General features: G+C 51.0%; 1 protein-coding gene across 1 annotated transcript in view; it reads left to right on the top strand.

Moving 5' to 3' along the window:
* The window catches only part of CSF2RB (colony stimulating factor 2 receptor subunit beta), a 31,465-nt gene extending 18,245 nt beyond the window's left edge, over window positions 1-13,220 (top strand). The window contains exons 10-13 of the mRNA XM_050926313.1: window positions 6,642-6,732; window positions 7,008-7,077; window positions 8,731-8,834; window positions 10,584-13,220. Coding sequence (XP_050782270.1) covers window positions 6,642-6,732; window positions 7,008-7,077; window positions 8,731-8,834; window positions 10,584-11,841 — 1,523 coding nt within the window. The 3' untranslated portion in view covers window positions 11,842-13,220. The remainder of the gene's footprint in view (window positions 1-6,641; window positions 6,733-7,007; window positions 7,078-8,730; window positions 8,835-10,583) is intronic.
* Window positions 13,221-14,099: the final 879 nt, after the last annotated feature.

Here is a 14,099-nt window from a genome sequence, read left to right as displayed (position 1 = left end):
TCTCTCCAAGCAAGGTTGAGCAATTCCCCTGGTGTGGCCTCCTGCAGGTGAGTCATTGCATTATAGCTCCCTTGCTGGACAATGGCTGTTGATGGATTGTTTGACACCCTGCCCTGGCATTGGTTACTTTCCTTGCTGTTGCCTCTGGGGGCTAATATCTGCCTGATTCTCCTAATTTACAGTAGGTTTTAGTTTCAACCATTCTACACAATTATAATAATTCCATGTGCATTTATGATCTACATATATGGATAGAGAAAATTACTTTCAGCACATCATAACCTTTCCCCTGATACCTTACAAGGCATGCTTTATATGTAAGATCACAATTATATGAAAATGAGGAATATGGGGGTTACAGCATGCTCCCCAAAGGTAGAGGGTCACATGACTGTAATCTTCTCCACATTGTATGTCTGCATTGCAGCCTTTGATGTTTCCAGGTTACTACCCTTAAGAGGAACCAGGCAGACTGGATCCCACTGGATGTGGTCAGGTTGAAAATGGGGCTGGAGGCCTGTAAGTGTGCAGACTCACCCTACGGTGCCTCCTGCTGGTCGTCCGTGAGAATTAGCTCACTAGCCCTCTGGAGCACCCTTTGTCAGCTGATGATCTGGTACCGCTGGGCCCCCAGATCCCTCCTGGACCCAGTACCCCCTTTCTCTGGGTTGCTGCCCCCCTGGGGAACCCCCACCCACTAACCCCACCTCGCCTCAGTCTGGGCTACTGCCAGTCACCATCTAGCCCCCCCTGGGACAGACTGCAGTATAAGCCACTCATCACAGGCAAGGGGGTTTGGACCTACTGCCTTCCTCTATCACCCAGCACCCTCTTAGACCTTAAACCAGGCCTTGCAGCCTAGGGAGTTGCCAGCTAGGAGCTCCCCTGGCTTTCCCCAGCCCTGCTTCACTCCTAGTATCCTTTCTGCTAGGCAGCCAGGCCCTGCTCTCTCTCAGACCAGAGAGAGCCTGCTAAGCTCTTGGCTGCCCTGACCTTCTTATAAGGCCCAATTGTCTGTTTGGGTGTGGCCCCAGCTGCAGCCACTTCCCCCAGTCAGCTGGGGTTTTGCTCCCTTCCCCAGCCCCAGTCCTCTGCAGGCCTTTTCCACCCTGCTACATCCCTCCCCCCTCCTCAAGATCACCACCTCTGGGGGTAGGGGTGTCTCCTGGCCTGGACCAGTTGCCCATGGGCCTCCAGAGCTGCGCGCTTCTTCCTGGAGTCCTCTAGCTACTTCCGCAAGTGGGTCTCCTCCTCGACAATGGCCTCATACTCCTTAGTGAGGTCCAAGGCCTTCACCTTGGCACTGCCCCTCTGCAGCCTCCAGCTGTGCACACAGGCCAGAATCCCCGAAGCCCTCTTCCCTCAGGGTCTGGGTTCCACAGTTCCCTTCTCCATTACCATCTGGGTCCCAGCCTCCTGCCAGCCCCACTCGGTCTGGGTTTCCTTCTCTGTGACAGGCTCCGTGACGGTCTGGGTCTCACCCTCCTGCAGGGTTCCTTCCATCCCAGTCATTACCTCCTCTAGTTTTGGCCCCTCCAGGCCATCAGGCACCTCGTCCGGCTGCTCCTCAGTTCCCCTGAGGGGGCAGTGCCGCCTAATATGTTCTGGGAGATGGCAGCCCTAACAAGCTCCCCGCCTCTTTGCTGCCTTTGCTCCTCTTCGGTCCCTCTCGGGTCCCACCGCTCCAGCGGCGTGGACCTGGACCCTCCAACTTGGGCCTGGGCATGCCCATTGCAGGTAGCCCTTCTGCCCACAGGCTGGCAGCTGCCCAGGTCTCCTCACCCGGCAGACAGTCCCCGGAACTTGCCCCTCTTTCTCTCTTGGGTGAGGCTCCCGGCCTCCACTCCAATAGGGACAATCAGTTTTTACATGTCCGTGTCTTAAGCAGACATAACATGTCTGGCACTCAGCCACAGGCCCCCTGGCCCTGGTTCTCAGTCTCTCGTGAGTTTCTCCATGCCACTCTCCCTGTTTCCTCTGAAACTCCTGTAGGAGTTTTACCAGGGCCTGCTGCTCTTCTGCCAGCCGGCCCAACTGTCCATGGAGGGCACACTGCACCTCCCATAGTGTCTGTGGGTCATCAGCCCCCTTCTGCCAGGGCACTGATGCCTGTCCCCCACCTAGAGTTAACCCCTGGGGCCTCTGCAAAATACACCCCAGTATACCGGGGTTTCATTGTCCCCTTCCAAAGTCTCTATACAATAGTCCCACTGTCCTTGCTCTGGCCTCTTGTGTCAGGGGCGTACCACTTCTGCCCACATTCTTCACCACTTGTAAGTGTGTGGACTCACCCCTGCAGCACCTCCTGCTAGTCATCTGTGGGAATTAGCTCACTAGCCCTCTGGAGCACCCTTTGTCAGCCAGTGATCTGCTACCGCTGGGGCACCCGTGTGTCATAACATTTTTCCCAGATCTGGACCTTAGCGTCCAAAATATGGGTGTTAGCATGAAAACCTCCAAGCTTAGTTACCAGCTTGGACCTGGTAAAGGTGTCACCAGCCAGGAATCTATACAGTGCCTGGTGCACTGTAGTCTCCCCAAAACCTTCCCCGGGGGACCCCCAGACTCAGATTCCTTGAGTCTCACAACAAAGGGGAATAAACCATTTCCCTTCCCCCCTCCGGGTGTTCCCTCCCTGGGTTCCTGGAGAGATATACAGAAGCAAGCTCCGTGAATCTAAACAGAGGGACTCCACCCTCCCTGTTTCCAGTCCTGGAAACACAAATACTTCCCCCCTCACCCAGAGGGTATGCAAAGTCAGGTTAGTAAATCTAACACAAAGAGATTTTCCCCCCTGACTTCTTCCTCCCACCAATTCCCTGGTGAGCTGCAGACTCAATTCCCTGGAGTCCCCACTAAAGAAAAAACTCCAACAAGTCTTAAAAACAAGGCTTTATATAAAAAGAAAGAAAAGGACATAAAAATGGTCTCTCTGTATTAAGGTGACAAATACAGGGTCATTTGCTTAAAAGAAAAAAATGAATAAACAGCCTTATTCAAAAAGAATACAATTCAAAACATTCCAGCAACTACCCCATGTAAATACAAAAGAAAACAATATAAACCTATGGTCTTCCTATCTTTGTACTTACAACTTGGAAACAGAAATTAGAAAGCCAGGAGACAGAAAGATCACTCTCAGAGCCGAGAGGGTCAGACCCAAGACAAAAAACAAAGAACTCACACACAAACTTCCTTCCACCCAGATTTGAAAAAGTCTTGTTTCCTGATTGGTCCTCTGGTCAGCTGTTTCAGGTTACTGGTGTTACCCCTTTACAGGTAAAAGAACATTAACCCTTAGCTATCTATTTATGACACCCCCCCAAATTGCAGACAGTGGGGAACCTCGCTGGCAGCGATTTCCTCCTAGAACTTTAAAAATAAACAGATTAATACAACACATGCACCTTTACATATACCACTAAATATATAACTAACAGACGTTTACATTTTAAGAACACTTTTTAACTACTGGATTGTGGGAAACTCTTACGGGAGAGAGCATCAGCTACTTTGTTAGAAGATCCTGAGATGTGCTGAATTTGAAAATCAAAATGTTGGAGAGCTAAACTTCAATGAAGAAGTTTTTTGTTGTTCCCCTTGGCAGTATGAAGCCACTTTAGCACAGCATAGTCAGTTTGTAGCTGGAACCGCCGTCCCCAAACATATGGGCATAGCTTTTTCAGGGCGTACACAATGGCATAACATTCCTTTTCACTGACTGACCAGTGACTTTGCCTCTCAGACAGTTTTTTGCTGAGAAACACGACAGGATGGAAGTTGTGATCCGTTGCTTCCTGCATGAGAACTGCTCCTATACCATGCTCACCCATGCAGCACCTCCTGCTAGTCATCTGTGGGAATTAGCTCACTAGCCCTCTGGAGCACCCTTTGTCAGCCAGCGATCTGCTACCGCTGGGGCACCCGTGTCCCTCTCGGACCCCAGTACCCCTTTTTCTGGGTTGCTGCCCCCCTGGCAGAACCTCCACACTCTCAGGTTCTCGGTCTCCCCACCCAGGGGAACCCCCACCCACTAACCCCACCCCACCTCAGTCTGGGCTATTGTCAGTCACCATCTAGCCCCTCCACCCTGGGGCAGACTGCAGTATAAGCCACTCATCACAGGCAAGAGGGTTTGGACCTGCTGCCTTCCTCTACCACCCAGTACCCTCTTAGGCCTTAAACCAGGCCTTGCAGCCTGGGGAGTTGCCAGCCAGGAGCTCGCCTGCTCCTCTGGCTTTCCCCAGCCCTGCTTCACTCCTAGTACCCTTTCTGCTAAGCAGCCAGGCCCTGCTCCCTCACAGACCAGAGAGAACCTGCTAAGCTCTTGGCTGCCCTGGCCTTCTTATAAGGCCCAGTTTCTTAGTTTGGGGCATGGCCCCAGCTGCAGCCACTTCCCCCAATCAGCCAGGGTTTTTCTTCCTTCCCCAGCCCTCTGCAGGCCTTTTCCAATCCCTTCAGAGCTGGAGCGGTGCTCAGCCCGCTACAAGGCCAATCAGAGAAATTTGTGGATCTAAGTGGAGGGCTGGAGAAGGGAAGAAATGATCCATGCTAGAAGGTAGAAAGAGATCAATCAGTGGAGCTGGTTGAACTGTTCATTCTGAACAACATTTTCATGTCTGTGAAATAATGAAAAGATGGGCTCTTTGTAACTGATTTTAAGCAAATCTGTCAGAGCCTAAAGGGGTTTCTCTGGTCATTCAGAGCAGCATTGCTTCATAGGTGTGTTGTTCAGCATTTGGAATTCAGGCTGTGTGATTGGTCACTAGGTATCATGGTGTGGTTCCTGGTCCCTGACTGGCTTCCTGAACCTGTACAAACAGGAGAGTTGATTGAATAGGCCTTAATAGTGAATTTCCAGAATCTCAAATGTTTGTGTTTCTTGTACATTTACACTTAACTGCAAGTATTTTTTTTGTTGATATCTGCAACATTCTTGTAAGGATCTTCACTGGACATTACTGATCTGTTCTCAGAGGGTTGGTCTACACTAAAGCTGTAAGTCGATCTCAGTGACCTTACTTCAGTTACATGAATTACGTAAATTACACAACTGAAATAGATGAAATTTAGGTCAACTTACAGCAGCGTTTACACCAATGGTCCCCAACCTTTTCGTCTGGCGGGCACCAGACGAAGGACCATGGCGGCAGTGGAGCATCCACCAAAATGCCGCCGAATTTCTGCGGCATTTCGGCAGCGAAGCCTCTCAATGACGTTACTTGTCAGCGGCAAGCAGCGTCATCGAGAGGCGTTGCCACCGAAATGCCGAAGAAATTCGGGGGCGATGCCTCTCGATGACGCCTCTTGTCAGTGGCAAGCAGCGTCATCGAGAGGCGTCTCTGCTGAAATGCCTCCGAAATTCAGCGGCATTTCGGCGGATGCTCCACCGCCAGCCAGGACATGGGCGCATTTAGATGCCCGCGCCCATGGGCACCACATTGGGGACCCCTGGTCTACACCATAGAATTATAAGACTGGAAGGGACCTCGAGAGGTCATCTGTTCTAGTCCCCTGCACTCATGGCAGGACTAAGTATTATCTAGACCATCCCTGACAGGTGTTTGTCTAACGTGCTCTTAAAAATCTCCAATAATGGAGATTCCACACTCTCCCTAGGCAATTTATTCCAGTACTTAACCTGTGCTTCCTAACCTAACAGTAGGAAGTTTTTCCTAACGTCCAACCTAAACCGCCCTTCCTGCAATTAAAGCCCATTGCTTCTTGTCCTATCCTCAGAAGTTAAGAAGAATAATTCTTCTCCCGCCTTCTTGTGACAACCTTTTATGTACTAGAAAACTGTTTTCATGTCCCCTCAGTCTTCTCTTTTCCAGACTAAACAAACCCAGTTTTTTCAATATTGCCTCTTAGGTCATGTTTTCTAGACCATTAATCATTTTTGTTGCTCTTCTCTGGACTTTCTCCAGTTTGTCCACATCTTTCCTGAAATGTGGAGTAGAACACGAGAATTACTTCTCGTGTCTTATTTACAGTACTCCTGCTAATACATCGCAGAATGATGTTTGTGGGATTTGTTTTTTTTTTTTGCAACACTGTTACACTATTCATACATATTTACCTTGTGGTCCACTATGACCCCCAGATCCCCATGCTGTGTCAACAGGAGACGTTCTCCAGCTGACTTACCATCTGCCTCTCAGGAAGACGGCGTACAGATGTCAACAGGAGAATGCTTTCCCATCATCTTAGCAGATCTTTACCAGACCCACTAAATCTACACCTCTACATTGATCGCAACAATGCTGATTTAGCCAAGAGTATAGACAAGCCCTCAGCCTGAGCTTCACTTCAACAAAGTTCTTTGCTCTGGGAATTTCTTTAGGGTTTTTTTTTTAATCGTCCTAACATGAGACTGGGGAGAACAGGGGCTTGACCTAATGAAATCTGTAGAAGGGAACCCCATTTCCACAGCACCTCCTGGGAGAACTGGGAGAGTATTCCATGGTCTAACAGACCTGTCAGTTAGGACACGTGACTTGATAGGCAACCTATATTTTCCTGACCTCAGTATCATCCCTCAAGAGCATCCAGACTGTAAGGTTTGAAATAGAATGAAGCTATTTTGTGTTGCTGTCTCTTTATATCTCTCTCTCTCTCTCTCTTTCATTTATCTGCCTCAGCCGAGTCACAACTGATTCTCCCACTGCTGGTCCCAGTCTTCACCATCATGCTGATAGCATTTGGCTGGTACGGTTATAGATGCCTACTCAGGTAAGTGTGCACTGGGAGTTGGAGATATGCCAGGCACATTGGTAGAGTGAGTGCAGGGAGGTGCTGCATGGGCACACCCCTATGCTAGGGCTTAGTTGAGCAGGAGATATGCCTGGAGTGCAGTTCAGAGATCTCTCCATGTTGGCCAGCAGCATGAGTGTAGGGCCATGGAGTTTCAGGACCTCTGTGTTGACAAGGGGGGCCAGGGTAAGGCTGTGTGTCTGGTGGAGCCTCCCCACAAGAGAAGTGACCCTGAAAACTCTGTCTTATTACAGCAAGAAGAAAAAATGGGAGGAAAAGATTCCAAATCCTGGCAGGAGTCAGCTGCTCCAGAGCTACCTCCAGGTAAGAGAGAACTGAGCTTTCCCCTACTACACTTTGGCCTACTCCAGCTGTAAGAATATCCCAGCCCTATCTTCAGATGACTTGACAGAGTCCTGCCCCTTCTGGCCACCTGAGTTCTTTACCAAGTCCAATAGAACTGTAAACAAAACCAAACTCTCAGCCTGGCTGGGCTCAGCTGGCCACCTCAGCCTCACGGGCCTGCCTCTACTCCACTTATCCCCACAGCTTGTCTCCAGGTCCTGTGCTTTCAATAACCCCGCTGTCCAGGGGCTGGCACGCTCCTTCCCTTGCTCAGGGGCTCAGGCAGGTTAGTGCTTTTCAGGGCCCCTGTCTCCTGTCAGGCTTCCTACTCACCCCTGGAGTAGCCTGTTTGCTCTGCCTCTTCCCTCGCAGGTTACTTCCCACCTCCTCTTCCCTAGTTCTCCTTCCTCCCACTAGCCTCACTCAGCTCTTTATGGCCACAAGCCCTTCTCATCCCCACCTGGGCTTTATTTCTAATTGGCCTGGCCCATCCTCCAGGTTCAAGCAGGCAGATTAATTGGCCTCTCAAGCCTTTACCCTTTCACAGCACCTGTAGGGTAAATACTCCATTACATTGTCTGAGGACACTGCCCATTGGTGCATCGGAGAAGCCAAGGAGATAGCAGTATTTTTGCCACTGTGTTTTACCTTACACTTGTGAGTGCCCCCTCTCTGGCTAATACATGACGGCAATTATTCAATTTTGAACAGGGCAGCACCACCTCTCACAGGTGCCCCCTTCCTGGTTGGGTGTGACCCTGCTTTCTTTTCAGTTCTTACATGGTGTGGCACCTGCCTCTCACAAGCACCCTCCGCCCTCCCCAGCCAAGTCACATGCAGTGTCCCTCCTTCGGGGGTGTACAGCCTCTAGTTCTTGCTCATGGCCCTGGCATGGGGCTGTGGAACCAAGGCTTCTCCCTGGAGGCACTGCCTTCTTTAACAGCCCAAAAGGGGCCCATCTTGATACCCTCGGTTAATGTCTTTTTGGCAGCTCTCCCTGGGCTCAATCTTCAACCAGATCAGCAAGGCCCATCATGGTACCCTTGCCTGATCTAGCTAGATTCTGGGCTCAGTCTGCCCGCACTGAGCTGCCCATGGTACTGCTAATCTTCCTGCCTAAGGTGACCAGATGTCCTGATTTTATAGAGACAGTCCCAATTTTTGGGTCTTTTTCTTATATAGGCTCCTATTACCCCCACCCCGTCTCGATTTTTCACATTTGCTGTCTGATCACCCTATTTCTGCCAGCCATGCACCCACTTCTCCCTCTTCAAGCTCCAGGCAGCAACTGACTGCTATGCCCCATGCTGCTTCCTTTTATGTGGCACTTGTGCCCCTGATTGGCCACTCCAGCAGCCCTTCTGATTAGCCCTTCTGCAGCCACTCTAGACTGCCTGGAGGACTTCTCCTGTGCTCTTTTCTGGGGTGTAGTGAGGCAGGGCCACAAGGCCTCCAGCAGGAGGCCTCCAGACCTATTCCCCCCCATCAAAGGGCCGGTACCCAGAAGCAATGTTGCCCCCACAAGGGATTAAAGTGCTACCACACACTGTGGTATCTCCACTACAGGGAATCTGCCCTCAGGGAATCACCCTCTGTCTGCCCGGAGTGCTATCTGCCCTTGTCTCTTTTCAGAAAATACCGCTCGGGATTCCGCTGCCAAGCAGCCAGCTGGACTTTGGCAAGCAGAGCCCTTCTGAGAAGACCGACCTGGCCAGCTGCATCCAAGTGCTGGATGGGTGAGTGATTGGTGCACTGCTCACTGGTGATACTCTCCGAGACGTTACTCAGTGATGGTGGCATCTCAGCTCCTGTGGGTGGCTGACCCATCAGGGAGGGGTGGCAAATGTAACTGGTGTGAATAATAAACCTTGGCACATCTTCCACCTGCCCATCTGGAAATGTCAATGGATGGACTTGCAGCCCGTGGTCTCCCTGGCTCCCAGGAAATACCAGTCCCAAACCCTGAGTCCTTCCTTCCTCATCTCTCCTTCTGAAAATGGGCTTGCCTCAATGCCCTTGATTTCCCAATCAGGAAATGGAGGTGGATAAGCTGCCCCAGCACACAGATACACACACTCTCCCTCCCCCACATGCCCTAACTCCCTGTCATCTGGAAATGAGGCCCCCACCAAACTTGGGGCCAATTCTGGCTCTGGCAGCATACAAGGGCCAGTAGGAACTGCAATAGGCCAGAGAATAATTTATCCAATGCAGAAGTGTGGGACCAATGTAAGAAGCCCAAGACTGCCCTCCTCACAGCTCCTGGTGTAGGGAGGTTGTGCTGAGGCAGGGTATGTGCTGTGAGGGATTCTGGGTTGAGAAGAGTAGCCTGAGGAAGGCTGTATTCAGTTAGAATAGCCTGAGTCCCAACTTGGAGACTCTTATAGCTGTACCCCTTCTCCCAGGGCAGGGGTCAGCAACCTTTCAGAAGTGCTGTGCTGAGTCTTCATTTATTCACTCTAATTTAAGGTTTCACGTGCCAGCAATACATTTCAATGTTTGTAGAAGGTCTCTTTCTGTAATTCTATAATATATAACTAAACTATTGTTGTATGTAAAGTAAATAAGGTTTTCAAAATGTTTAAGAAGCTTCCTTTAAAATTAAAATAAAATGCAGGGCCCCCCAGACCGGTGACCAGGACCTGGGCAGTGTGAGTGCCACTGAAAATCAGCTCGTGTGCTGCCTTTGGCACCCGTGCCATAGGTTGCCTACCCCTGTCCCAGGGCTTAGAGGGCTGCAGCCAGAGATCTTCTCCCCTTCCAGGCTGGGGACAGGAGCATTTCACCCTCCATGAGCCGCCTCTAGCCACCGCAGCCGCTGGCTGCCAGCGCAAGCCCCAAGCTCCAGGCCACCGGAGAAGCTGAGCCCCTGCCAGCTTCAGGGGAGAGGGGGAGTGAGGGCATGGCCTCAGGTTAGGGGAGGCTTAGTCTCCCCTGGCCTTTGATACCTGCCGCCCATGGGTGGGTGCCCAGCCATCACTGGTCACTTTTGGAAAGCGCAGGCCATTATTTGTATTTGTTTGAATGCCCATCTCTCCTTGCCTGCCCCCTCCCTTTCGCTAGCTTCTATCTCAGTGCCTGTAAGCTCCTTGGGGCAGGGACCATGTCTTTTTACAATCTCTGCCAAGTGCCAGGCAAAGGTCTGGTGCTATATAAATGTGCGTGGTGGTGATCATGGTCTCTGTAGGGTGATGTGCTGCTTAGGCCCCCTAGGCTCCAGAAACACAGAAACTGCCAGACTGGGTCCAGCCAATGGTCCATCTAGTCCAGTATCCTGCCAGGAACAGATGCCGGTACCAGCTGTTTCAGAGGAAAGCACAAGAAATTCTGCCATAGGCAGTTATGTGATAATCTGCCCCCAGGGAAAGATTCCTTCTAACCCCCAAGAGATCTTTCTCCCAGGGGGCCCTTAGCTCCACTCCCTGTCTGTATGTGATGTTCTCTTCAGGGTGACATCTCTGATTCCTCTTGTTTCCCTCTTGCAGACCGATGAAAGTTAGTTCAGCAGAGCTCCCTGCAACTGTGGCCAATAGGATGATGTGCTTCCTTGGTGCACTGGACCCAGAGAACCCGTATCAGACTCTTGAAATGACAACTCCAGCTCCACATCCGGCAGCCCTGACTGGCTGCCATTCAAGTCAGGGCACCAGTCAGTCCCTGTCATCAGCCACGCTCCCCTGGAGGAGCAGTGCTAAGGTCACTGCTTCTCAGGCCCCCATGTCCTGCTTTGACTTTAATGGTCCATACTTGTGCCTCCCCCATGGGTGCTCCCTGCCTGACATTCATCAGGACCGGGAAGCTGCCCCACTGGGAACCAGGGAGAGGCTAGTGTCCCTGGAGTACGTGTCCCTACCCCAGGGGTCCCCTTCCCAGACCCTGCTGGTGAGGGAGAAGAGAGGAGCAGCTCAGCTCCACTCCGTCTCGCTTCCTGTTCAGAAAGAGATGAAGCAGCCCCTTGCTGGAGGGCAAGAAGGACCACAAGGCCAGCCAGCAGGTGGGGAAGTGGCGCAAGGGGACTCCGAAGGTCAAAGGGCACCAATTGCTGCCATCTTAAACAACTCCTGTCAGAAATTGCCATCAGGATACGTCACCACGGAAGATCTGTCACTGATGCCAGCAAGAGACTGTGCCCATCTGTCCCCTGCACTGGCCCCACCAGAGGTAATTCTCACTGCTTCTGGCATGTTGTCATCCAACCCACAACTGCCCCACACCATGGAGAGCACCCCTAGCCCTGCGTTGGGCCCTGAAAAACTTTGTGTCGCAGTCCCGCTTCTGTCTCCAGCATCAGCCAATCTCTCTGGAATTGAAAGCTATGTTATGTTCCCCAATGCTCTGTATGGCACCCCAGAACCCACCAGTTTTCCCCCACCCATCCTCTCAGAGGGGGATGACTTAGCTAAAGCAGAGCCTGGGCAAGAGGACAGTGTGGTCATGTTCAACCCCGACAGCACTGGGCCAGTTTTTCTACATCAGGTGGGGGAATACTGCTTCTTTCCTGGCCTCAAACCTGGTGAGAAGACCCCCATGGGTGAGAGAGACCCCCTGGCTGATCAGACATCAGAAGCCAGACAGGCATTTGGAAAGCCACCCTGTGATGGAGGATCTGTCAATGGCAAGCAAGAACCTGCACTTCACATGCAGGCCATTCAGCTCTTCAAAACCCTGAAGCGTGACGATTACTTTGTGTTGCCTCCAAGGTCAGGACAGGAACCGGCTTTCAGGGCCAAGGAACTGTGCTAGCGCTGCAAGAGGACTGGTGAGGACAAGAGAGCAAGTGAATGGATGAAAAGTCCCCCACTCGAAGCATGTTGCCTCTTCTTGTCATCACTGTTTCCCCTCCCGAACCCAGGCAGGAAAAACACAAAGGGCAATTCTTCTTCCCAGCCCTTCTTCTTCCAAAGTGGATGGCAGATGTCAATCAGCACCATGTCCTCCTCAGCTGTATCAGTGTCCTTGGCTAGAGAAACCAGGAAACCTATCCCCATGGGAGAGATCTGCTCATCACACAGATCTCTAGTCCTCCTGCTATTATCATGTTAGTCTTGCCATGCTTCTGCTGCAATGCAATGTTAAGTTCAGCACAAACTTCACGGCATGAATGATCAAACGTCATGTCATGGATAAGATTCTGGTGCAAGCACCTGGACTGAAATGCCTCGCATTCTGAAAACAGATCTAGTTTATTTAGAGAGATAATACCCATCCAGAAGAATTAGTGTTGGAAGGATGTAGATACTAAGGAGGGATTGGAATTGTTAAGGATGGGACAAAGTGGGTCGGAGTAAAGGAGTGAAACAGCAATGGGGAAACTTGGCTGCAGCTAAAGAAACCTTTCCTATCTGTGACTCTATCTTGCAGAATAATGTCTCTAGGGAGGTGGTGGAAGCCCCATCACCAGAACACATAAAACCAGACTGGACAAAGCCAGGGAGGATATATATTATTGCAGGGAAAACTGGGGTTGGGGCAGGGGAAAGGTTGTGCGGGTAGACAAACTATGGTCTAATGGATCTCTTCTATCTCTAATTGCTCAAATACTATGACATGCTGGATTCCCAGTACACTGGCTGTTTGTAGAAGATGGTAGCAGCTAGCTAGCTGCTTTGGTGAGTGTTAATGGTGCCAGGGAAAGAGAACTCGGTTCTTTCCTGTTCTTTTCTGCAAGGGAAAAACATTAGCTCAGAGCTGCCACCCAGTGATCAGACCTAGCAAAATTATCTCTCAATCCATGGATCAGCTATGACTGTTACTGATTGAGTTAGATGCGTCACCTACCAGGTAGGATGTTTGAATCTGACTTTTGTATATTTGTGTGACATGGCTGATAAGGGGAGTGTAGTGCCCCACTCGAAAGTAAAAGGGATTAAGAGCAGATGAGGGAGGCTGGCGAAGTAGTTGGCCCAAGGTGTGGCTGGCTTAATCAGGCCACAGCTGGCCCTGATAAGAGGGCTGAAGGCCAGGAACTACAGAGGCATCTCCCTCTAGTTTTGGAGTGGGAAGGGCTGGCTGCCTGGGAGCAAGATACCTGAAGTGAAGCAGTGCTGGGGAAGGGCAAAGGGAACGGGGGAGCTCCAGCCTAGTAAACCCCCAGGCTGCAGGCCTTGGTGAAGGCTTACAAAGATACTGGGGCTACAGAAGTGTAGCCTGGGAGTAGGCAGAGGCAGCTGGTCCTAACCCCTTGCCAATGATGAGTAGCCATTACAGACTGCAGTTTGCCCCAGTGAGCAGGGGCTAGATGATGGCTGGCAGTAGTCACTGAGGCAAGGTGGGTTTAGAGGGTTGGGGGTTCCCCTGTGGAGGGGAGACCCAGAGAGTGGGGGTACTGCTGGGGCAGAACCCTGAGGTAAAGGGCACCGGGGTCCAGGGTCAGCTGCAGGCTAGACACCGGCCTACAGAGGGCACACCGTATGCTGGAAAAGAGTTAATTCCCACATGACCAGCTGGAGGTGCCGCTGCAGTGAGTCTCAATCCGCTACAGGGAGAAAAGGGCAGTTTTGGGAGTATGTTTCTGTTTTTTTCCTGCTATGTTAATTGGATGCTGCCAGACCTGCATTGTTCAGTGTAATTCTTCTTTTGGACAATTTAAATTCTGATAAACTCATTCATTTTTAAACTTTAAGATATGTGAATAGTGAATTGATTGCCCTTGAAAGGAAGGGGCCGACAGCACTGCCTCAGGTTGACCAGAGCGGAGATAGATGCCATCCAGGCATTCCCAGCCCAACTCATTCCTGACTTGTTGCACACTTTGTTAATCCAGCCATGAGCCTTTCCTGAATAGAGCAGGTCACATTTGCCAGTCTGTGCTGTGGTTTTGTTATGTGTCTATTGTGACAGACCCAGGCCAGTGGGGTACAGGAGTCTGGTCCTATTGGTATCCACTTCTAAAGGACCTCCCCCTAGCCTAAGGGGAGGATCCACAGGTCCGTGACACCAAATAAGTACGAGGGACAACTAATGAAAAAACAGGATCGGGAGTAAGGTCATAGACCAGCCTC

The sequence above is a fragment of the Gopherus flavomarginatus genome, chromosome 1, assembly GCF_025201925.1.
Source record: "Gopherus flavomarginatus isolate rGopFla2 chromosome 1, rGopFla2.mat.asm, whole genome shotgun sequence".
Lineage (NCBI taxonomy): Eukaryota > Metazoa > Chordata > Testudines > Testudinidae > Gopherus > Gopherus flavomarginatus.
The sequence above is the reverse complement of the archived record's forward strand: the minus strand, read 5'-3'. Positions and strand labels throughout refer to the sequence as shown.